Source organism: Alligator mississippiensis, chromosome 10, assembly GCF_030867095.1.
Source record: "Alligator mississippiensis isolate rAllMis1 chromosome 10, rAllMis1, whole genome shotgun sequence".
Lineage (NCBI taxonomy): Eukaryota > Metazoa > Chordata > Crocodylia > Alligatoridae > Alligator > Alligator mississippiensis.
In genome coordinates, this window is record NC_081833.1 from 7,055,709 (window position 1) to 7,081,511 (window position 25,803).

General features: G+C 47.7%; 1 protein-coding gene across 2 annotated transcripts in view; it reads left to right on the forward strand.

The window, feature by feature from the left end:
• The first annotated feature begins 717 nt into the window (after positions 1–717).
• TMEM132B (transmembrane protein 132B) overlaps positions 718–25,803 on the forward strand; it is a 364,403-nt gene continuing 339,317 nt past the window's right edge. Inside the window, exon 1 of one of the 2 annotated variants that reach the window (XM_014598576.3) lies at positions 718–972. In XM_014598576.3, coding sequence (XP_014454062.2) covers positions 918–972 — 55 coding nt within the window. In that variant the 5' untranslated portion in view covers positions 718–917. The remainder of the gene's footprint in view (positions 973–25,803) is intronic. The other variant, XM_059713428.1, reaches the window with a different exon arrangement.

Sequence of the window (25,803 nt, forward strand, 5' to 3'; positions counted from 1 at the left end):
GTGCATGGGGGTGCACGGATTGACGGGGGACTTCTTGTGTGTGCGCGGGGGCACAGGCTGAGGGGGTGCATGGGCTGGGGAGGGGGTGGTGTGTGTGCATGGGAGACAGGCTGAGGTGGGGGACTTCTTGTGCGTGTGTGGGGGTGCACATGCTGGGGTGGGAAACTGTGTGCATGGGGGGCACACAGGCTGAGGGGGGGACTTCTTGTGTGTGCACAGATGGAGGGTGGACATTGTGTGTGTGTATGTGTGTGTGTGCACGGGGGTGCACAGGTGGAGGGGGCACATTGTGTGTGTGTGTGTGTACATGGGGGTGCACGGGTGGAGGGGGGACATTGTGCATGTGTGTGCGTGCACGGGGGTGCACGGATGGGGGGGCACATTGAGTGAGTGTATGTGTGTGTGCACGGCGATGCACGGGTGGAGGGGCACATTGCTTGTGTGTGTGTGTGTGTGTGTGTGTGTGCGCGCCCGGGTGGAGCGGGGGGGGGGGTGCAGGGTGCGCGTGCGGACACGCGCGTGTGCCCGGGGGCAGGGGCAGCCCCTCGCCTCCCCCGCCGGCCCCGTCCCGCGCGGGGCTGCGCCCACCCTCCGCCGCCAGATTGGCGGGGCCGCCTCGGCAGTCGCCGCCTCCTCTCCCCCGTCCCTGCCTGCCTGCCTCCCTTCCCTTCCCTTCCCTTCCCTTCCCGTCCCTGCCCGCGCGGCGGCGGCGGCGGCTGCACGAGGCGCGGCGCGGCGCGGCGCGGCGGCGCCGGGGGCAGAGGCGCGGTGTGGAGCCGCGGGGCGGGCGCCGGCCGGCATGGGACGGGCCCGGGAGCGGGCGCGGGAGCGGGGACGGCGCCCAGCGCCGGGGCGCGGGGGCAGGAGCCGCCGCTGACCCGGGAGCTGGCCCAGAGGAGCCCGGGGCAGCCGGCACCATGAGCCCGGCGCCCCGCAGCCCGGCCCCGCTGCTGCTGCTGCTGCTGTGCCGAGGTGAGCCGGGGAGCCGGGCGGGCGCCGGGGCCAAGTTCGCGGCACCAGGAGCAACAGGAGCCGCGTCCCTCTCCTCTCCTCTCCTCTCCTCCTTTCCCTCCCCTTGCTTTCTCCCTCTGCTTCCAGGGCAGGCGTCCTTTGCAACCCGGCAGCCCCCCTCTTGGAGCACCGCTGCCCGCAGGGCGCGGGGCGCAGAAAGACAGAAGTCTTGGGAGACTTTCTCTCCGCCAGCCTCCTCTCCAACCAAGGGGGGCTGGAATAAATAAGGGTAGTTAAAAACAAATTAATTAAATGGCTTGGTGAGTCATCTGGGTTTTTAATTAATTAATTTATTTTTAACTCCTGGCTGCGGGGAGCCCGGCGGATGGGGAAACTTCGCGCCGGATCGATAGCCGAAGTGTGTCAGATGAAACCCCGGAGGCCGCGACAAGGAGAGGGCTATTACAAGGAGGGGCCGTGGGTTCGTCTCGCATTCGGATCGAGATCTTTTTTCAATGCATAAGGGGGGGAGGAAAATGCTGGTGGCCGCCGGCTAGAAAGGAGGCACTTTGGCCGACTCCTAATAAGAAGGAAACAGTGGGGATTTCGGCACCAGGCTTGACCCCAGTAGCGCCGGAGGGCAGACAAACTCCGCCGTATCCTCCCTGGCACCGATTACCTCCCGGCGTCTCAGCCCTTCCCTGGCACATCCTTGTCTGCACAGGAGAATCGGGGGCCGGGAGGGGTGGGGGACTATTTCCAATTAGAAACCCCCTGCAAATTCACAGATATCAAGGCACAAATTGCATTTCTCCCTCCAACAATGTGTGCAGGGGCTTTAGCAACTCGCGCCGGGGAAGGTGAGAAAACAGCTCGGTAACTCTGTCCTTGCCAAAGCTCGGAGGCAAGCGGATCAATAGATCTTGCGGGGGTGGGGAGCGGGGGGGGTGCCAAGATTTAATTTCCTGCCAAGCCCTTAATGCCTGGGCAAGGGCAGGGTTTTTGTTCCGTGCGGCATTGTTTGGAATATCCCTTGCGCGAGGAAGACGAGTGTTTTATCTCTCTATAGAGTTAGCGCCGCGAGGAAAGGCAGGCGGCAGCAATGCCATGGATCCTTTTTTTCCCTGACACATTGTAGGGAGCATCTTTTCTCTGATTTCTCCCCCCTCCCGTCCCCTCTTGTGTGGGTAGCTACCATGGTGAGAGTAGGCTGTGGGTGTAATTTTTTCGGCATTCAGAGTGCTTAAACATATGGAAACTCACTTTGCAACAGTTTGGGGCTGCAGCTCTACCATCGTAGCAGACTTTTTGTGCCGTTCTCCTCGAGCTCTTTCGACGACTGCATCCACAACGTGGGCTTCAGAAACCACTAGTGCAGTTAAAGTTCATGCTGAGAATAATGAGCGTATGTACAGTCCCACTCTTTGCTTTTTCCTCTCTCAGCTGTCGCACCCCTTCCTCGTGATATGTGAGCATTGCTTCTAGCCTCTAGCATACCCATGGAGCATGGATGCGAGGTGACAGGAGTGCCTATGCACTGGATGTGTGGCTGTTGGAATAAGTGTGAATCTATTTTAGAAAGTTGAGGCTCATCCAAATGCTGTCTAGCAAGTGGCTTACATATGTGCTAGAGGATCCAGCTGAGAGCTAGCCATGCTCAGGCTTCTTTTGATGATTTCTATTGGGAAGGAAACTCGCACTGAAAGAGCTGGGTCCAAGTCACAACATTCACAGCCAGATCTGGGTTTCTGCACATCCTACTAGTCAGGTCCTTGGGTTTAGCTTCCTATGTAGGTGAAATGGCTCCTACCTATCAGGCTGCTGTGTTTATAACTACTCTGTTTATAATATGGACGTTACTAAGCTAAAGACCAGTCTCGGCGCATGAGGATGCTCTTGCTGTGCTCTGTGCTTTTTTTTTTTTTTCGCTTTTTTTTAATGATCATTTCTGTACATGCCTGCTCTCGCCACGGGTCCCTGCTGCAGAGTTGTAGGGAATGTCCAGAAAGCCCCCAAGGGAGGCCGTTAAAACAGGAGACAGCTCAAGCTGGCTCTGGGGTTTCTAAAAGTTTTCAGGTAGGCACCGGACTTTATTCCCGAGGTCGGAATCTGGTTTTTGGCTCACGTAGCTTGTCTGGAGCGTGTGTGTTGTGGACCCATTTCTCCGTGCGTCATGTTCTGCACATCTGTGTACTTATTTATTCTTTAGCGAGTTGCCCGAACTGCTTTGTCTGGGTCCAGTTGGAAGATGGCACTTCTGATCCCCCCCCCCCCCATCTCCTGTGCCCTGGTTACTGGAGTGCATGTGGCCTTGAGAAGAGCTGCATGTGTTTGGCAGCTAAAGGCCCCGCGTGCCCAGCCCTAGATGATGTCTTCTTGGCAGGCATCCTTGGCTTGTTGCTAACATCTTTGCCGGGCCTTTGGCTGGCTGCCTTCCTGGCAGAAATGAAGCAGTCTCTAATGCCATGCGAGTTGTGATGATCTGGAGAAGTTGGTCCGGCCTTTTTCCTGGACCATTACGGCAACAGCATCACCCCAATGCTTCAGGAAGTCCTCCACATGCTTGACCTGTTTCCCTGTGTCCCCACCTATAACCCTTCCCACCCTTGAGGTACTGTGATTAGCTTTCTTGCAGTCAGAGAGGGCTGACGGATATTCTGGTTGTAGGTGCTGCTGCTGGTGATCGTGAGCTTCTTTTCCCTTCTGTGGGGTGAACGTGCTTCAGAGCTGTTTGCTGCCTGTTGGTGGCAGGGGAGAGTTTAGGATTGGGTCAGGGCTGGATTAACACGAACTAGGCACATGCCTAGGGCCCTGAGCTGCGGGGGTCCCGGTCCCGTGGCAGTGGCACGAATGGCCCCATTTGCCTTTCCCTTCCCCTTCCCTCTGCTGGTCTTGCCGCGGCGGCAGCTGCCTCTAGTAGCAGCTCCGAGTCCGGCTCCACCCGGGGGCGGCAGTGCTGGGGTAGGGCGCAGGGTCTCGACCGGCCCCTGCACCCCGAGTTTGTTTGCCTAGGGCCCACTAAAAGGTTAATCCGGCCCTGCGTACCGTAGTTCCTTTTGATTCAATCTATTTATTACCGTAGCTGCTGAAGGGTTTAACCAGGCTACTGAGATCTTTGCATGGGGAAGGACTTGGCAACCGGTTTTCTCCATGCTTCTGAGGGGCTGAAGGTGAAGTGGCAATCTGCTCTAACGCACATTGACATGTCGCTCTCCATTTATGTGGAGATGCTTTTATCCAGAGCCGCCTTTGAAACCAAAATGGATGACCCAGAGTATCTGAACAGTAGGTTTCTCAAAATCTGATCGCACAAGCAGTAAAAAAGACAGTTTTCATGCAGTTGTACCGTGTCCATTGATTTAACTGTTTCATTGAATTGCCCTAAATGATGCATAGTTTTTGGGCTGAAATCCTTGGGGTTGCCACCTCTTTGAAAGATTAGCTCAAAAATTAGATTTTGCATACTCTAATATGCCACTTTTACACCAATGTGAGCAGGTAATCCAGTTTCTCTAGATGGCTGCTGCTGTCACATCAGGATCTGGCTCCCTGGCACAGGTGAGACCAGGTCCTGCCTTGTCCAGTATGGTATTCTTCCAAGTCTTCCAACATTGATGCCATAGCACATTTTATATACATCTGAGATAGCAGAAAGGCCCACATCAATCTGTGTTTCAAATTTTGATCATTTTCTTCAATTTGTCAGGCTTGATCTCAAAGCTCCATTCAACTGACACCTGACTCATTAGGTGATCAATAGAGCCTCTTGAGGCTTTGACTCCAAAATAGTTACATAAAAAAAATCAATGCAGTCCAATTAATTTGGTGCATTTTATTGTGGGGGATGATACAGGTTTCAAGACTTGCTGTACACCATTGTCACGGTGGCTAAGCCAGCATTAATGCAATAGGTGGTGCTGGTCCAGAATCCAGCAGAATTCCCTATCAAGGCATATCTCCTGGAAAAGCACATGGGAGAAAGAAAATGTCCTGCAGCTTCACTTACTGAGATTTCCCCCTCAGCTTTTTACTTTGGGAACTCAAGAGAAAACAGAATTTGCTCTTTCACTCATGGAGGAGACGGGGTGTCCGGGCCCCAAGGATCAGCTAGAGACCTCCGTTGAAATCTTGCCTTCATTGAAGCGAAACAGAAGTTTTGCTACTAGTATTAGCAGAACTGAGATTTTGCCCTGTGTGACTCTGTTCTTCGTTCCCGTGCACTGTGCTTTCAAAGGAGCAGTGCCTGTAAGGACTGGCTTACTGGTTACTGCCTCTGGGATTTCCCTTTTAAATAGGGATGCTTGCTAGGAGAGAGAGCTGCTTTCTCTAATGACAGGTATAAACCCTTCCCTTAATCCCAGAGGTATTAGTACTGGGCACATAATGGGTATCTGCATGTGCTAACCGTTCTCTGCACATCCAAGCGTATGCACAGGTATCTGTTCATTTGCAGAGGGGGATGCTTTATTCATGCAGCCATGTATTTTACATGCATGAAAGAGCCATGTGTATGTTGCCGGCGGAGGACAAACAGCTGCGGCAATGTGATCTTTTTATGTTCTTTGATAAACTCATGTTGTTTGCTTTGCTGAAAATATGAATAAAAAGCTACAAATGAGCCACTAAGGGGACCGTGAGGTCTAGGCCTGTCTAATACATGGTGCGACTGCCACATGGATTGTTAGCTTAACAGGCCAGGCTCTGAGCTGTTTGTGAATCCAGGTTCACTTTCCCGTCTCTGACTGTTCATGCAGTCGTGTAAGATTGTAAGTGATATCAGAGCCCGGGGTCATCCATTTTTCACTTATTGTTACTGGTTTAGCTCCGACCTATTAACTTAAAAGAGGAGCAGCTGAAATCAGTGGTGTAAGGGAGATAAAAACCAGGTCTATCGAACTTGCTGCTTTTTCATGGTGTTTGTTAATGACATGGTGTTTTTTGACAAAAAGCACGAGTCTTTGGTAATTGCTTTGTTGGTGTACTGGAATGTGGGAACACGCTCTTCAAAGGACAGCTTTCAAATCCTCTCGTTTTATGTGCCGGGGGGGGGCTTTTGATGATGCTTTTCACATGGTCCAGGAGGCTCCTACTCTGTGCTCTGGCAGGATTTCCCCAATGGTACATCAGTGGAGGCTGTTGACATCTAAAAGTGGGAAGTCAAAACTGACAAGCAGAGAAGTCCTCCGAGACAATTACAGCAGGCCAGGGAAAGCTCGTGCTGTGTTTGACTCTATCTAGGTACATCCAGGGCTCATGTTGTTGTGCTATCTGAGCATCTCAAAACAAGGTGAAGCAAACGCTACCCTGAAGTGTGGCTGCTGTGAGATACTTACTGTAGGCACTGTCCAAAAAGGCTGATCTTGTTGCCTGTCACCTCGCACCAAGGACTTTGGCCAGGTTGGTTTCTGAGCCCAACTGCAGCCTACGCATTAATGATCCTTTGGCATTATCCAAAAATACTCCTGCGCGAGCTTTTGCAGCTGCCTTTCGTTGACATAAATGTTTGTTTCTGACAGCACTCAGAAAGCTTCATGAATTTATGATGTGCTCCAGATTCCAGTCTGTTTTGGGTTCCTGGTTTTTTGGGGGGTGGGCTAATGTGCTTTCCTCTCAAATGTTGGCCATGACATGATGAGAGGCATGCATGTTTCAGCAGGCTATTTGAGAAGCAATGCAAACACTGTCTTTCACAGATATTCAGTTTGTTTGAGTTCAAAAGCAGCCCGACCTCACTGTTCAATCAATCTGTCTGTCATTTAAGATCTTTTAAAGGTGTTGATTACACCTATCTTGTCTCTCACGACTTCAGGTAAGGAGAGAAAAGTGAAGCGTGGCATCAGATTTTCATTCCTTAAATCTTCTGCAGAGCTGGGGAGGGGAGGAGGGTGGGGGGAAGTGTTTTGCCTCTTTGTCCAGCTTTGAAATGTCTATTTTGAGAGAAGCATGTGTATCCAGGAGCAGCAATCATAGGTTTTCATGAGGCCAGGGCCTCCTGAGGTCACTTGCTGAGAACTGCTATCTGCTGTTCATATTGCCCTGAACCATACTGTGCTTCGCTCCTGGATAGAAAAACTAGGGAGGATGGCACGGCCCTCTCCCCAAAGGTTGTCACATTAAAGATGCTCTGGTACTACAGACCATTGAAGTACTGACACTAGACAGATCCAGCCTAACAGGACCCTGTAAAACTACAAAGCCATTCAGGCTGGGAAAGGAGAGAAGAATGCACCGAGAACAATATAAACAGAATTTGAAATGAATCTAGTGGGAAATGAAAACCCTATCCCTACAAAAAAGGGCCGGGGTTTTTTGGGAAGATATGTTCAATCTGAGGAGTGAGCGGCACTCCTTGCATTGTGCAGTGATGAGCGGATCCACTCACGGTCAGATCTCAGATCTACCCGAGAGCTGGTTCCTCTGTCGGAGTAGCTGTCCCTAGTGCTGAACGTGTGTTTTGGCATGATGTGAACATGGCGCTGTGTTTGGGGAATCTTGCCACCTATGGGGGACGCGTGAGAGGGATTGGCTGTGAAAAAATATGATTTACATGAGAAAGACGTCATAATTATGACTAAAGACATCCAGATCCTTTAGAAGATTCAATTAAAGGCACCTGCATCTTTGGTCTCTCTCGCTAGTAGGGAAGCGTTTCCAGAACAGATGGCAAAGCAGAGATTTATGTCCTGTTAAGTGCAGAGGCCTGGTGTATGGGACCTTACCTTCTTGTGAGCCATGTAATAAACCTGCCAGCAGGTGATTTAAGTCTAGTTTCTCTGATTGGGAGAGCGGCAGCAAGAACAGCATTTATGTTGTTTTTGAATTTTCTGTGCTGTGCTAGATTTTCAAGATGCAGAAAGGGTCAGGGCACTGCACTGTAGCTGACTTTGCTCATAAAGGACTTCTTTTGAGTTAGGAGAAAGAGTCATTTAATTTCATTTAGAAGGCACTCTAGTCGGACTGCAGAACTCACCTGTTTGCTTGAACAAGCCGACATGCTTACCGTGTTTTCTGGGTTAGGAGCAGCTACTCTTGAAGAAGAGCTGTCGCAAATTAGCAGCCATGCCTTTGCCACCAAGGGCAAGAAAGGCCATTAAATGGATGGTGCTGCCTTGAAATGAACATTGATGGGACCTCAAAAATTCCTACAGAAGGAAAGAGAAGAGTCGCATCCACAGACTCTGGGAGATGGAAGCCTTGAGCAGATGGAGCCTGGTTTCTCTGCAACGAGCAATAATTAGAAAGCTCAACAGTCATTGCAGCCAAACAGAAACAGTCGTTAGCAGCTACTGACTCATGACATTTCATCTGATTTTTTTTTTCTTCTCTTTTTTGATTTAGAAAAAAATCAAAACTACCTAGTAGTCCCAGGTAGAGGAGGAAGGAGGGTCTTGCTCCCCTGGCACGGAGGTGTAAACTGGAAGACCCGGATCGTATTTTGGACTTCCTATGGAAGTCACAGGGAGCTGTGGGTGCTCAGCATCCGTGGAAATTGGGTGGCTTGCCTCCCGATGCCTGGGTTCTCCATCTGCAAATCTACTTTGGCCTGCTAGGGTTTGGGAATGCCCATTTCATTAGCATTTTTAAAGCCTTTTAAGACCTTTAGTGGAAAACCCTATAGAAGTATTATTCACCTAGCTTTCCTTTCTTAACGGAGAAGGGACCAGCATGCCTAAGTTATTTAGTGAAGTATATTTCAGTATTTTATTTTTAACGAATCCAAGGGATTTAAAATGTTAACTACTAGAATGTTAACTACCAGCACGCACTCGGAGAATGGACTCTTCTGCATTCTCCTTCAGCTTGAGATACACAGCTACCGTCATGATTGAATCTCCAGAATTGCAGGAATTAGAGATGGAAAAGCTTATTAAGTCATCTTTTTTCTGTCTCCTCTGACAATGCTGGCTTGTTCAGTACAGACTGTTCTTGAGCACTTTGTCTAGTCCAGCATTAAATGACTCAAGCAATGGGGCTTCTGTTGCTTCCTTTGGCAGACTGTTTCACAGTCTATTAGACTTCACTGATATTCAGCCTAAATCTTGCTTTCTCTCAGTTTGTTCCATGCTTCCTTGATCTGTCCACTGGATCACCCTAAATAATTCATTTGATTCCTGCATGTTTGCCCTTCAGATACTTATGTTAGCTGATTCAACAGTACAACCAACTGGTTAAATGGTGGATAAAGACCACATAGACATGCAATTCTGGTATGGGAAGGTAAATATATTTATAGTTGTAGAATAAAAGGCACAAGAATTTAGTTGAACATGGTGATCAGCTATAGATCATGCTTTAAAGAAGCCAAGGAGGAAGACATGTTCATACTATCTAATTCATCACTTTGCATAAGACATTCTCCTCCAACATGTTTTGGAAAAATGGAGTATATTAATTACTAACATTATTAAATTCTCATCTCTGACAGCCACTAGAATTAATATAAAAAGGTTACCTCCTCTTTTTTTAATACTTAATCAAAATTATATATGCTTCTTCCCTTGGAAGAAATCAACTGAAGGCGTTTAATGTTAGTGGATTTAGGGCCAAAAATTCAGCTGCACAAAACAAGGAATAAAATGAGTACTTTTCTTTGTGCTCACAGTTTAGTCACTTTTTCAAGTACAGCAACAAGAAGACTTTGTTCACGTTTAACATTTTTCCTCTGGAGATCTCCAAGTCCTTGAGACGAGTTAAGATCCAGATCCTTAAAGGATGCTTAGGCACAGAAATCTAGTCCTTAGGCTCCATTGGCATCTTCAAAGCTATTTTTCAGCTCTACATGCCTGCATTTGTGCCAGATGGCATTTGCAAATCCATACAAGTGCTGAGGCTGCCCCATGGCCCTCAAGCTGAGGAAACCCCTGAGGTGGGTTTCCCCAAATTGGCAGGGACAAGCTTATCTTGCTAATAGGATTAGATCCTGAAGGTATGCCCAGGCAGTCCCAGCATTGGGAAGCCTGAAGACAGGATAGGGAGAGCTAGAGGTGCGGCAGGGTCCTCTCACAAAGGACAAGTATTGCGTATAAGCAGCTCAAGCAAGACCATGTTTCAGCTACTCGGCTATGGACTACCCGAGCAGCTCATATGGCTTAGGTGCCTAACTCCAGGCAGGGGAAGGTTTGTAACTGAAGATGCTAAATGGAAGGAAGCCTTTATCAGTCTGGAGAACTAGGACAGCTACTTGGGTGTCTGAACCTGTCTCCACAGCATTTTGCTCCTGGCTAGTTCCTGCTCCTTGCAAGAGATACTTAGCTTCTTGGTGGGCCAGGCTCTTGGACCTGAATTGTATGAGGTGCTTGAGCTTACTTTAGGTTTGTTGGGTACCGGCCTACACCTGTCACAGCTGCATGGAGCTGGATTTCGGGTGCAGAGCCCACTTGGGAAGCTAGAAAAACTCACTGGGGGTTAGCCTAGGGGCGGGCAATTATTTTGCGTGGAGGGCCACTTACCAAGTTTTGGCAAGCTGTCAAGGGCCATATTTCCCTCTCCAGTGCAGGACAGCAGGAACGGCCCCATGGTCCCAGGCCAGAAGCCTCTGCTAGGCAAGAGCTTCTGGTTGGGGGGGCCTTGCTGTTGGGTTATGCTGCCAGCTTCCCCTGGGTCCTACTGCCCCTGGCTCCTGTCATTTTTGACAGGCAGCCAAGTGCAAATAAATATTAAATTTTGTAAATTTTTAGGGGCCCCGCGGGCCAAATAGAATGGCCTAGTGGGCCGAATCTGGCCCCTGGGCTGTATTTTGCCCACCCCTGGGTTAGCCTGTGCTGAGCCCTATGTCACTGTGACTACAGTGAAGCTAAGTCAGGTCCTGTGTCCATGAGCTGGGTCGCAGCGGTGACTGCTGTATATACCTGAATCTTTGGGTGTGCAATGGAATGAGAGACGGGTAACAGCGGTGTTGAGACCCAGCGCAGACACCCTCCGAAAGCCCGGAGTATCCATCAAAATACTAAGATACCAGCATGGTTAACATTTCCAGGAGTCTGGGAATTGCTGAATCAGACTTCAGTTCTTGGAACTTCATCATCTAAATTATTATCTACAATACACAGTATCTTCCTGAATGATAGTTTTCTATTGAAAGCGATCCTTTTCAGCAGGATACTTGAATTTATTTACTGCACAGTTTCTCCCATTAGCATAATCATTACTGCTTGGACTGGGTTTGAATTCAGAGCATCCCACTGTGGCACTTAAAGAATTAATTATAGCGATGAAAGAATTCCTCTAAAGAATTGCACCAATTGGTCTGGTTGAAGTGTTTTAGCTTTGCTTCAGTTGGTGCAGCTCTTGTCAAAGGATTGTGAGAAAAAGCACGGGTCAGTGGTTTAGATTAGGCAAATTACATTAGAAAAATTGATTTGATTTAGAAAGCGAGATGGCGAGTTGGGGGGAACTGCCTGTCTCCTCTCTTCTGCTGGGGTCCTGCTCTTTGACGGCAGGTGCAGGCAGCTCATTTAAGGTTAAAGTAAATGTCTGTCTATAAGAGCTGTACCTGAAAGCTGAATTAAAATGGGTTGACATTTCTTTAAATAAACGAGTATTGACTCATGTTGCTATCTGTAAGTCGGCTGGAGATGCAGGCTAGTCAGGACACTTGCCAGCTCTCTTGCCAGACTGTTCACATGGCTTCTTAAGAAATGGGGTAACTGTGCCCTCTTTTTTGATCCTTCACATTGTTTTTGTTTCTCAGAAATTGCTTTTCCTGGCCTGCCTTTAATCTGCTACAACCTTGGCATTTGTGCTAACGGTTGGTTGCAGCCTGCGTAGCGCTCTGGATTGAACCAATATAGGGTTAGTCATTTTTTTTTTTAAATAGCTGAAGAATTCACCTCTCTGAGGAGTTTAGCTGGTGAGATGAAAATTAGTATTTCTTCCTTCTGCCCACTTTCACCATCAGTGTGTTCAACAGCACTGTGCCTAAGGGCAGACACTGCCTGGCAGGGAATGCGTGGAGGACTGGATGCTAAAAGGCATCTCTGGAGTAACAATACCAGCACTGGGGAGGTCCTTAGGGGACTCGGATCCAAAAGCTGACTTAGCCCAAAGTGATTTTGCTTGTGAGTATGAAAGGGTGAGAGCACAAGGGCTTCAGGCTGGGGTTCAGACCATGGGATTATTTACTGTTGCTGCTATGCATGCTTACAGCTGTACTACTTGGGTTGTAAGCAATATGCTTGGCAGCAAGCATTTGAGGGCAGAGCCTTTGCTTTTTCCCTTGCATAACACTATTTTCTTATTTAGGGGAATTGGTCTTTTCCTTGCAACTTCAAGGTTTCTTACTTAAAGAGCACTTAGGCTTCTTGCCTTAAAAGACTGCTTTGAATTTCCCGTCTCTATTTCCCAGACACCAAACCTCTGGTTTGAAAGCTAGACAGTGAATTTAAAGAAATAAATGACGCTGGAGAAATTGTCAAAACCAAGACCCCTGCTAGCTGCCAAATGCCATGCTGTAAAATAAATTTGAAAAGAATTTGCAAGTAGCAATCCATCTGTCCACTTAGTGGGAGAAACACAGATCGCTTCACAGTAATCAGCCCCCTAATGTTTAAAAAAAAAAATGACTTGGGGTTTTTGCTTTAATGTGCATTACTGGCAAATCTAAACTCATTGGTGTGCTCACGATCCGTGAGGCTTTATTACTTCTTTTGGTAAATAAGAGAAAGCATGTCAAATTAAAAAATAATGTGAGAAAATAGTTTGCATTTGCTTTTTAGATACCCTGTAACTGCTGTAACATTTCAGAGTATTCTTCCCTCCCTGAAACGCTCTACTTAATTACCAGCAGACTTATCAGCAAGTGGATATTTTTCTTACCTGTGGGTACAGCCAGGCAGCGAACATTGTCATCCTCACATATCTCACCATAATACATTCTCAAGGTGATGCATTATGCAAGTGCATTCCCATATGCTATAGTCACTCAGTTATATCAGCGTTTCTATTAAAACCCACAATATTCAGAGGTTTTTAATTTGGCTGTAAAAACTCGCTCCAGGCTCTAGCTCAGATGACAGTCTTAACCTGGGAATGTGTTTCCTTTTTTAATCCTATTTTATTTTTTAATGCATTTTTCCATTTTGTTCGAGTTGTAAGGGTGGAAAGGAAACTAGCTCTAAATGCACTCTTACTTTTTGTAAATCAAAATAGATAGACAATGAGTCTGACTACAGGGATCAGCTTTTCATGCACAAAGATAAGACTCTCGGTGCAACTCCGCTGCGTCCTGTGACCCAAGCACTGTACGTCTGTCTCTGCTGTTTGTCTATCTCTGGGCTCCATCGGACAGGGCTGTACATGGGCGGCAGGGAACCACATGTTGACCCTTTGGGATAAATTTGGACCTAGCCTGCGGCCTGGTTCTCTGTGGCCATCTCAGTGATGCTTAGGTCCTTCCTTCCCATCCACCTGGGAATGAAGGACATTGTAGGCATTGGAGTCCCTTAAATAGCTTTCAAGATCTCTGCCATTGTCACACCGCTTACTCTAGGGATTCATTTGGAAGGGATGAGTTTGAACTTGCCATGTCTGCAGGTACAGTGTGTGTTGGGATTCCCTGGGCTGCCTCAATTATCAGGCACTGTGGAGCAAGGATGCTGAGGAGAGATGTTGGGGGAAGGCAGCTTTACTCAGCTAAGATGCTCCTGGCTCTGAATGCTTCCTTTCTCCCCTTTTGGCTCTGGGAATGAGACAGGTGGGAACACGTGCACTGGTGATGTTGAAGCCCAGGAGAGACACGGCAGTGGAGGGATGGTGGGGTGATAGGAAGCCGCTGGCGCATTGCCCTCATGTAGGCATTCAGAATGGGCAGGAAAAAAAGTGGGGTTGGATTTTGGCATGTCTGGGCTGAGCAGCACATCTATGGATGTCTGAATGCCGGGGTGGAGGGTCTTCGCTGCATCGGGGGCCATCGTCGTTGCACGGCAGCAGATGCTTTGCCGGTGCACACCGATTTGTAATTAAAACACAACTTGCCATCCTGATTAGATTAAGCAGTTAAATTCATTTACAATATTTTTTCTCTGCATTGTGTAATTAGTAACATATGATGCTTACATTAGCCCAATTAAAAGTTATAATGATTAATTTGCATATCAAAGCCTAGCCATGAATCAACTGGTACAACACACTGGAACACGTTCAATTATACTGCGAGCGTAGGAACGGCCCGCCCGAACATGTCCCTCTGCTCCTGCCTAGCGCGTTGGGCGGAGGGGGCAGCCTGTACCCCGAGGGCCTGAATTTCCTCTTCTGCTCAGCTTTTTACACCGCCCTCTTCACCATAGTAGGCGAGCACCTTTTGCGGTGCGTTTAGTGACTCAGCTAATGTCTCTCATGCCTGATTCTCCTGTTCTCTCAGAGGCGGGCCTTAGGGGGAACATTTTCAAGAGCACTTTGGCTCTGAAGTCCCTCTTGAGAGTGGCATGTAGGCTGCATGTCTCCTGGTGACTCAGTTGACCCTAGTTTCCCAAGTTACTTAGGCAGCATCGACAATTTTTCATTCAAGCTTTATGAATCTTAAGGGGTAATTCTATAATTTCAGCAGATCTCCCACAGAAGATAGAATGAGAGAATGGATTTGGGTACGTTGGGCTCCAAATCAGTAACAACCTAGTTTAAAAAACAAACAAACAAAAATACACTGTGGACCGATTGTAATGAATTATTTTTTTTTTGGTTCCTGACTGTGCAATCACAGTATTATCCTTTTCTCCACCTTCTGTTGAGCTGTGGGAAAAAAAAATGCTGCAAAGTGATATATTTTGAGATGTTGGAAAAGTACATCCCTGTCAACAGTGTTTGCAGTTGTTGTCCGCAGACAGGCTCCCTAACAACAGAGCCATGTTTGAAAAGTGTGTCAGGTGCAAATGGTTTATACAAACTCTTTTGAAATACCGGGGACATTTTATGAGTTATTGCTCCGAACGAAGATGAAACACAAAAGCAGTTTCTAATCTTTTGGAGAAATGGATGGGGCAGGTTGTAATAATGTATTGCCATTTTCACAAAAGATGGGTTTTAAATTAAAGATATCAGTGGTGAAAGGTCTGGAGGTATTAGAATATTCATTTATTGCTTAAGTTACTGTATGAGGGCAGAGATAAGATTTTTCTCTCCTTCCTGACAGCACTGTGGGAACTGTGGACGTTTATTTGGAAACTCTGTGACCAGATTGCAGTGCTGGGGAAATTGGTTCTCAGCCTTTGTGTGTGCACACACACACGTGTGTGCACGTGTGTTTGTGCGGATGTTAAATTGACAGGATGTTAAATGTTTTACTTTTCCAGCCATCAATTTCAATTGAATTTCATACATCCATTAAAGTTCTGTGCCGCTTTCTTCGCTGTTCCAGTTATGTGAGCTCCGGCCATTTAGTTGCAATTCCTGCGGCATGATTGCTCCACAGAGCAGCAAACATAAATTGGTTCCTGATGTTAAATCTTTTTTTCCTCCCCGCCTCGATATTTGTAACTGTTCAGGAGTGATGCTGTGGACTGACTACAGGCCTCCTCCTTTGGTTTTCCCTGCGTGTTTCTCCTGCTCACCCCCCGGAGGGCCCGGTGTTCCCAAAATCCTTGTGCCTGGACAAGTCTCTTGTTTTTTCCTAAATATTGTGGTGGAGCTGACAAGCTATATGCCTTTTCTTTTTTCAGAGTTTTGAAATACTAAGAGTTATATGTGTTTGGATAAATGGAGGACTTCACACCTGTCTCCTGCTGAAACTCCTTTCAGCACTAGCGATGTGGCAAGTGGCTCTTAAGCAACGGTCCCTCCCCACACTCCCTTTCTCAGAGTAATATTAGTCATGAAGATCTTCGGGCTAAAAAAGTAATTGCACCTGTCTTTAAAAAAAATCCGTAACACTTACTTTTTTAATAGTTGTGGTTTGAGCTGTTCTCTTTGGTTTGTATTTTGCAATGATGTGTTTCCTTGCTGCTAGGCTAAAGGCGAAACTCAGAAGTGCTGGAGGGAAATAATATGTTGAGCTACATTTCATGATTTCTTTTTAACACCACAAAGTAGAGTCCAGGTCCAGAGTAGCCAGTGCTTGGTAGTCGTCTATTGGATGTTCGGCTCTAGTTAGCCTGAGACTGGCATTGCGGGGCCAGACACCCCATTTTCACTGGTTGGGTGGTGCTACTCTACCTTGCTGAAGCCCATGACAAAATGCTAACCCATCAACTTTTGTCTAGCTTGAGCTTTAAGACTAAGCCATAAAAGGTGTAAGAGAGGAGAACCCACCTACTTTAGTATTCATGCTATTTTCAAGGAAGGGAGCAGGGTGAAATAAGATCAGATTTAGGCACTTTTAGACACTTAACTGCTTAGATGCCTAAGAGATGGATCAGGACGCAGTTCATGTCTTTCAGGCTATCAGTAGACTCAGGGGTGGGCAAAATGCAGCCCGCGGGCCAGATGCGGCTTGCCAGACTCTTCCATCCGGCCTGCGGGACCCCTAAAAAATGTAGAAAATTAATATTTATCTGCCCCCAGCTGCCTGGCATGCGGCCCTCGATGGCTTGCCAAAACTCAGTAAGCGGTCCTCCGGCTAAAATAATTGCCTGCCCCTGAGTAGGTTTCTAGCAGTTCATGTAATCGTTTTGAAGACCAAACAGATTGGACAAGAGGGTGCTGGAAAGGGAGATGATCTCTCATAGAAGAGAGCTAGTTTAGGGCCCCAGATCAATGTTCCATCAATAAAGCATCCAAGTAGACGGTAAGGATTAACAATGTGCTTAAATACTTTGCTAAATTTGAGACTGTGTAAGGGAATTCTGTACCGTGTGTCACACAATTTAAAAATAATCAGTATGAGTGTAGACCAAAAAAGTTCACATAGCCAAATAAACATGCCAGACAGGAGAACAGATGTGCTTATAATATCAAGACTTTGGCATCGGCTTTGGCTGTCTGTCATGGTTTATAAACACTTGAGGAATCTATCAGGATTCTTCAATGTTGCTTTCTCTTCCTTTCCTTCTAGTGCTACTTCTGGGATTGTGAATGGTATATTCTTTATGTCTGCATAGCTCGGAAGCCAAAAGATACCTTTGCAATTGGACTTCATGGCTATGAAATACAGGGGAGGAGGGAAGGGGAGGGAGTAATACATTTGGGATGCTTACAGGGCAGTTAAAGTACTCCAACAACCTTAATTCAGTATTTCCAAATGTTAACTTGTCTGAGTTTCTTTTAAGTCTAACTGATTTTGCTGGGTTTGTAATCCTCACCTGGGGATAAAAGCAGTGTAATTCTAATTTTTTTTTTTTAATCCACAATTTGCTGACATGTGCTCTCAACCTTAACAGCAGCTTACATTAATGCAGGCTGGTGTGTGGGAATCCCGACAGTTATAAAAATACTTTCCTCTGTCTTAAAACACTTGGAGATGCTTCTGTCTTCTCAGGGGCTACCTGGCACTTTTGGTCTTCAGATTTCCTTGGCGGAGCTTTTTTCTGGGTAGCCGAAGTGGTTTCCACGAGGCCGTCTAATTTGTGACTCTTCTTGCATGCCATCTCATCAGGAGAAAGGCTGGGTGAGGGAGCAGCTTTTGTGTGGCTGGAGCTAATTGTGCCGCACCTCGAGGCTGGACAAATACTTATGCAGATTGCTGTCAAGACCAACTATTGTTCAACAGGCTTGAGCTGGACCCTTGGGGACTGCTAATGGAGTGGCTTGCATCTCCCTTCCTACCTGCGGTGGTGAACTCCTCCCATAACTTCCCACAATGAGTAGCTCCTTTAAAGCCAACGGGGCTGCTGACCTGGATAACCCTGCAGCATACTTTTCTCAGAGGGTGGACAAATGAACAAATTACAGTGAGTTAAAGGCTTGCTGCCTGGAGGCTAAGAGACCTCAACCTAGCGTCCTGTGTACTGTCAAGTAAGAGCAGGCACGTGGGCAGCTATCGTGGAATAGGTGATGCGTGGCCCCTTTTTAACTTGCTATAACTTGTTCGCTCCTCCATGCCCTTGGCTTGCCAACCATGCTGCCTTGAACATTTGTCATGTAAAATAGGATGGGCATAGTTTGCCTATAAGGCAACTTCTGGCTTGCACAAAAAAGGATATCAGGGACCAAAAGATTGCGGAGGAATAGCAAAGACATTATGACTGTGTCCAGATGAGCGTGGACGTGTGGTCTGTGGCACTACACAGCGCACATGCAAGTGCTCCTTGTGCTGCTGATTTGCAGCATGGGGGTTTTTTGGCCCTGGGAGATCCCGGGGTCAAAAAAACCTGTGCCTAAAAAAAAGCAGGGTGGCGCATGTGACGGCAGTGCTCACCACCCAAAACCAGAGCCTGGCTGGCCGGAGCCACACTCTGGGTGCTAGCCAGGCTCCTTGCTGCAGGATTGCCAGGGCTGCAGCTCCCGGGGACCCCCAGGACCTCTGGTAAGGCTGCTGGGGTCAGCACAGTTGCTGGTCCCAGCCTCTCCTACCCCACCTGGGGCAACTTGCTGCACACCAGAGCACGCGTGGCACAGGCATTCCCCAGGGGCAAGTAGCAGCGACATGTGTTGTGCCACTGCTGTTTGTCGCTGGGGAAATGCACATCCCTGCTCATGGGGACGTGCCCTATGAGCTTTTCTCCCTTTGTGTTTTCTAGCAGTGTTTGTCGGGAAAGCCTTGATTTCAGCCCTTTAGTTGAAATATGTAAGTCAGTGAGATTGGTTCTGCTTTTGCTGATGCCAGTGGGGGTTTTGTCATTGCCTTCACCAAGGCAGTACTGGATCCATGGAGTCCCCTGGTCTCTTGCTAAGAGTTTTGCTGCTTTTTAGCCACTTACTAGCCATTTGCAGCCCTGCTGAAGTTCAGCTTTAAGGAGGTACTGCTTCACTTGGGGCCAGCTCTTTGAGTGTATTTTGCTGGCCTGCACTGCTGGACTTCTTGGAGGCTTCGGAAAGTGGCTGGCTTGGGGAAGTTCACGTTCATTTTGCAGTACTGGTCCCATTGCAGTTGGCAGGAAAGAGGCGGCCAGGATTCCTCAAGAAGGTGTTGGGGTGGCATACGTTAGCACTGCCCTGCCTTGCAGTGTGCTACCATGCAGTGCAGTGCTGCGTGGCGCAAGCCAGAGGTGGGGGATGTGGTTTACTTGGACTCGGTCATCACGTGCTCTGACCTAGGCAGTGTTGTGCCTTGTCCTTTCTACAGGCCAAGCAGGTTGTGCATGCTGGGGGCTCCTTGGGTCCCTGTGTGCTGCACCATGGTGTTAAGGGGCACAGCAGGGAATCCCTCCCTAATACCTTGGGCTCTGTGTATGGTCCCCAGTGTCTCTGGAGTAGGGTTTCTGTGCATCCCCACTCCTCCCAACACCACCATGTCCCATTTCCCCACATTCCCAACCCTTTCTCCTGTGATGGGGATGGTCTGTATGCTCCCTTCTCCCATTGGTGTTCCCCAGTCTCTCCTTCACCCACATACCAGTTGGGCTTTGTTCCCATCCCTCAAAAGTTCTTGGTTGCCTTTTGTGGTGTCAGTATTGTAAGGTCTGTTTGGAGGGGGAGCGGTGGTGGGCAGAGGCGAGAGGGGTGTATTGCTACGCTGGAAGATATAAATGGCTGCCATCTGCCAGTTTCTTGATCTGCAGAAAATTGCCAAGGTGCTTGAAGCTGTGACTGAGCTACACAAACAGAAGGGGCCTTGTGTCTCCCCCATCACCCCCTTCCACTTCTCCGCTTTTCCCTCGAACCACTAAGGCTCTGGAAAATGGACTTCTTTAAACGTTCCCTGAAATCTTCCGGGGCGACTGGATGCAGGGACGGTCAACATTTATCACCAAACAGACAAACCGAGAGACGCTGTCCAGTTGAATGCAGGGTCTCTCAAGCTTGGCCAATTAATTTTGATCTGGGCGTTGAGCCAATGATGATAGAAAGCAAAGATGAATGCCCGGCCTGTCGCTTCCTCTTTGGAAAGTGCATGCAAGGAGGTCAGAAGCTACCGTGGTGGGTGTGTTTCCGGAGCCGTTCGTGGGTCCTTTCTGTCGGTGGTATGCAGCACCCTATCCCTTAATGCTAACACTTCTGAATAGACTGTTTTAAATGTCTCTCTTTGGATCGCTCCCAAATTCTTTGTTATGCTCTAATGTATGCCAAATGCTTTTTAGGCAGCAGACGCTGCGCATTAGGGATTGGATGGGTTAAGGGATTTCTAATGACACATGGCGCTCTGCCTTCGGGTCACCACCTTGAGCGGAGCCCAAGGTCAGCAGTGTCTGAAGGACATCAGCATCAGAGCACCATTCGGGGCATGTGTGAACAGAGTTGGTCACCTTAGCATGCAGATGTCTGCAGGACAGTTGTAAGCAGCAGCTTTAATCAGAGAAGCCAGGACTTGAGTGCTGGGTTAGCAATGTGGTCTCTTGTCTTTGGGTGAAGATAGCAGTGTAGGATATCCACCTTAAGGGCTTTCTTTCTGCCATCTTTTGCTGTCTCCAGATTCCTTTAAACCCCCCCCCTCCACACCGGGGTTACAAGCAGGCTTGGGGAGGGCGGTTGTGGGTTTCTCTTAATTGTACAGCATGAAAGCAGCCTCTTCACTCCAACACCTTTCAGGGTAGGGGATGAACTCTCACCAACCATTTCATTTGCAGTCAAAGGCCTGCAAATCCTAGCCCTTCTGGTGGAAGGAAGCAGATGGGCAGATCCTTGCTGGTTTGGAGAAATCCTTGATTCTGCATGTAATTTTGAAGACAGCTTGAGGAGCCTGGGGTTAGTAAGAGACACGGTGCCCTGGGATCCAGGTAATATGGAGCTGAAGGGACGTGGCGGCACTTAAGATCACAAGGACCAAAATGTGTAGTTATGCACAAGCAATCTGATTTTTGCTCCTAATTAGAGGGAAATGAAACAGTCTGATTTCTCGTATCTTAAGAGCGACTTACAGGTCAAACGATGGCCTGTGAAAATCAGGGCAGCTGATACAAGCCAAAGGCAGCCAAGCCACGAGGCAGACCCAAAGACAGCTTGAAAGCTAGGGACATAATTGCCCGAGGAGTCAGCCAAGGAGCCAGATGCCGCAAATGAAAGAATAACTTCCACAGCTTGGCATCTACTTGTTATCCAGAGGGGAGGAGGAGGAGGGACTGTGCTGAATGCGAGGGATCTGGGCAGCTCTCTCTCCAGCTGCCAAAGGCACATATATTTTAATATTTGTTCCTATTGATATTTCTGATCTGAGCTTATTTATGGCACTGGAGTCCTCAGAGAGGCAGCTGTGAGGAGGAGCGCACGGTGGTTGTGAATGTGCCCATCTCCCAAATTGTCCAAATCTGTCACGTGTGCTTAGCTTCAGCATCAGGCAGCTCAGCTGCCGTGAAGGTTTTGGTGTTGCTATAGCTTACAGGCTGCCACGGTGAGAAGGAGGCTGCAAATTCTAATATTTGGGCTGGGTTTCTAGTCTCCCGGGGCTCGTCTCGGCGCATCACTCTACAAAATGAACTGCTTTCTACGCACAGCCCAGCTCAGCTCAGCTGAGTTTTACAAAATAAGCAGCTACATGGGACCTTTTGCCTGAGGTCAGATCCTGTTGAGCACAGTGTCCTTCGTTTTGCCAATGACACGGGGAAGGTCTTTTTATTTTTCTCCCCTCTTAAGTTTTACTGTCCCTTTATCTTTGCTAGGGTGTGTTTTTAGTCTTGCTAAACAGCTGGGGTCGCCACAATCATTGCATAGAAAAACGCTCATTGTTCCTCTGGTACAAAGAGCCTGCAACAAAAGACATTGTCAAGGTAGTTGCATTTTTAAGATGCAGAAGGTATCTCTTAGCAAGGAGGCTTTATTCAGGGAGTAAAGGGGGGAGAAAAATTCATTAGCTCCAGTTGCATTTTTTGCACCCCAAGACATGGCACAGCGGGTTAACTACATCTGTGTTTTGTAATGGGGATGTGGCTTCTTTCTATTCTAGCTTGAGGGCCTCAAAGGGAGGTGGTAATAGCACTGAGATTGCTTTGGGCTTGTTGTTCAGAGAGATTTGCAAGCGCCAAGAGCCACTGCATACGAACATCACCCTACTGTTGTAGCTAGGGAAACTGAGGCAGAAAGCAGCAGTTATAGGAGGCAGGAAGGGGAGGGAGCAGCTTTCTGCTTTGAATAGCATCTTGTTTCCTGCTTTTCCCCGAGGCCTTTAACCTGTGGAAGAGAGGTTAAGAGAGTTGCCAAGGGTACAGAGTTGAGGCAGTGTCAGGAATGGGAATTGGTAGCAGCTAGCATTGAGTTCAACCAGCAGACCTGTTCTACCGACACAGCCCGGTTAGCAAGTCGGGTGCAAGGCACGCACTTACAAGCCAGAAGGAGAGTGAACTTAAAGTGGACGTTGCCTATTTGGACCCCGTACCTTCTCCTTTCGTGTTTCATTGCTGCATCTCTCTCCCACTTCCCTAGTCCTCCCAAGCCTGTCTCGGCGTGTCCATATTTATACATAAGAACGTATAGCTATTTTAGTCCGTAACTTAACATTTGTGTTGGAGAGGGGGGCTAGGTCCTGGTTTGTAGGTGAGAGGCAGCACTGCCCTCAGGTCAAATAGCTGCATCGCATTGAGGAGCTGACCCGCTTGCACTGCTCGTTACGAAAATAGGCAGAATCAAGCTCTGCGATGGCACGTGGGGGTCTTCTAACTGAACTCTTATTAGCCATAGGGCTTTAGAAACCTTTCTGCTGCCTGCAAATTGTACAGCGGAGGTGTGCGGTGGGGGCGGTGGGAGAAGGAGACTGAGAACATCGTATGAGGGCTGCCCGAGCTTTTCTGCATCGTGGCATGCCGAATGCGCTTTTGTTCTTGCTGAGTTTTCAGACCTTGCTCATTGCTGTTGCATCTGCTCTCCTTCAATATGATAGGTGCTCGGGCTCTTGTGCTCTCTCTTGTTTTTTCTTAATTTTCAAGGTGAAGGTTTATCCTGAATAGCATGAGCACAAAGTGTTTTTCCTTTGAGATGCGGCATTAAAACCATCCTTTCAGCCTTCCCTCCAGAAGCACAAGGGCATGCTTCTTTCTTTCTTTCCTTTTCCTGTCTTTGAAAGGATGAAATTTACCTTTCAAACCATTGCACTCTCATGAAAATTGAGCTTTCATGAGACGTGGGGGGATCGAATTCAGGGGGTGAGCCCTGGGCAGGGGCAGGGGAAACCCCTGGGCAGCTGCAGACCCAGCCTGCAGGCAGGAGCCATAGCATCTGCCCCCTGCTCCCTGCTGCAAGGAGGTTTTGCCTGTGGTGTTTGCAGAAGTCTCTCATTACCCAAAGGCCCTCTCTGTAAATGCCCCAGCTTGAGGCCTAGATCACAGGTCAACCCAACTCCTGCTATGATACTATGCATTGGGCTTTTTTGGGTGAGTGTTACAGAGCCCTCCAACTCATGGAAAGGGCCAGAGGTGATGGTTGGGGTATGGCAGGGTTTAAATGAGGAGAAAGGGCATGGCACAAGCCTGAGGCACTTGGCTGAACTTGCTTTATTAGTTGTCTGGTGCTAACGAGAGGGGCCAGGCTTAATTAACCAGTCACCTGAAAGCCTCTGCATGTGCAGACCTGGCATAGCAGGGGCAGCTTCCCACAGACGGCCTGCGCTGACTTGCAGAGAGACCGCTCCCAGGGAGAACTGGGGAGATCGGTCTTCATAAATGATGCCAGCCTCGTTGGGGGTGTCTGTTTAGCAACAGCACTATTAACATGGCACTTTGCACAACTTAGGCTGAGATCACCTGAGCTGCTAGATGGTAATGGTGTTTGGGACTGCTGTGCTATGTCCCATTTAAACCAGTGATCAGGAAGGGGCAGTGGGGGATAGGTTGTGAGTCTGATATTGTATCCGTTGATGCTGATGGAGAGTCATAGCAATGTAGGGCTGGAAGCGACCTCAAGAGATCTTGTCCCCCGCCCCTGCCCTGAAGCAGGACGGTGTCCTCTATAAATTGGACATGACTATTAGGAGCACTGTGGTGTAAAGGTGAATTGTAGGAGTCAATTCCTGTAAATTTGCTTTCTGTTTTAAAAAACCATGTGTCTTGTGCCTGGTGCCTGTTTCTTCTCTCTCCATAATCTCCTTTTCTCTCCCGAGCCATTTCAAATCTCCTTTTCTCTCCATTATTTTCCCCCTTTCCTGCTACTGGTATCGATCCCCTATTAGTTCATCCGTTGCAACTTATGGAAATGCCTTGGTTCCCAGCGGATGATTAGGTTTGGACGCAGCTATTGCGTTGCTTCTAGACGAAGCAGTAGTTGATGCAACAGAGATGCAGAACGCGAAGTGAACCAACTTGAAAGAAGTCCCTGCTCAGCTGCAACTTAAATGTTGGTGTCATCAGACTAACAATTGGATGATTGCATTTAATAATAATTACAAAAGAATACATTTAAGTTGATCCATTCCATTTTTTTTTTAATCCAAAGGAGAGCTAGAACGAATTAGCACAAAAAGATTTAACACCCCTGGACTTGAACTTTGCCAGCTCATGGTTAAAAATAGGACCGATACTTAGAGTAGTTCATAGGTATTGATTTAACACATCTGCAGCCTTTTCTTCTAATCAGGGGCAGGGTTCTGCGAGCAGTATGAAATAACTTTTTTTTTGCCTCTGTGGGAGGGTTTCCTTTGGCTCTAATTGAAACACTTTCATTGTGCTTTAGACACTGAAGCCATGGGGTTTTACCTAGAGAAAGCCAAGAAGCTAGCCTCGAGTGATTTACAGTACAAAATTCAGCTGGTATAAATCAAACATAAGTAGCTCCTGATTTGTCTTTATTTGTTTTACTTCCGTTCTGATCATTTAAAATTTTAACGCTGTCCTCTCTGCCCCTCGTGCGTTCCCTCCATCTCCCTCCCAAAAAAGCTGTGTTAGGTGAATGATCCTTTAATGTCGCTTAACCGACCTCTGCAGGCTCAATAGATGAACAATTTTCACTCCTTGGGAATAACACAAGAAGCAACTAAAATGTCTTTGAACTGACCTGGAAATGCAATTTACTTTTTAGTTACAGTTTTGAAGTGTTCTTGGAAAAACAACCGCCACCACAGCCCCAAAACTGAGAATTTGATAGTGCCAGTATAATTTGACAAAGATGCTGAACGCTGGGGGGAAAAAAAAATCTTTCAGACAAAGGGAGAGAGATTTCCAGAACTGAAGGAGGTAGGTCTCCATCCTCGATACTTCTCATGTCTCCATAATACGTTTGCACAAATTGTCAAGCACCGATGCAATTTTTTTTTAATGTGCGGGTGCTTTTCTTCAGTAAAACACATACGTATTAGGAGATACAAAGGCTTCAGGCATGTTACTCTAGTTTCAGAGCTGCATCCTGTTTCAATATGTTGGCTTTCATGTAGGTTTGCATTCAGTATTTTTGATGAAGATGATGGCAGTGCTTTGCTCCTATAGTACTTTTGTTTAGATGTTGAAACGCTGTAAAAGAAAAATGATAAAGTATGTTAATCCTCACTTTATCAAAACAGAAAATGGTGGAAGAGAGGAGTGAAGGAACATGGGCAGGGTAAGTAGCGCAGTGGGCCAGGACTTGGGAGAGCTGACCTCTAGCTCCAGGTCTGCCATTGTCTGTGGATTGACTCTGGGTATGGACACATGCACATTTTGAGCCGTTTCAGACCTGCTTCAACTTAACCCTAGGTGAAGCAGTGGTTTTGCTGCATTCCTGCCATTCCCAGCTTGTTCACATGTTAACAGCGGCTGGGTGGTTCGGAGCAAGAAATGGCTCCAAATGTACGCTTCGGGTATCTCCATCTGTAGAAAGGGGATAACGGCACCCACCTTCTTTTCAGAGCTCTTAGAGATGTCATAGTGGAAAGCACTAGATCAGAGCCAGGTATTTTTATTGTAAAACAACAGCCCCAGCGATGGCCCTAAT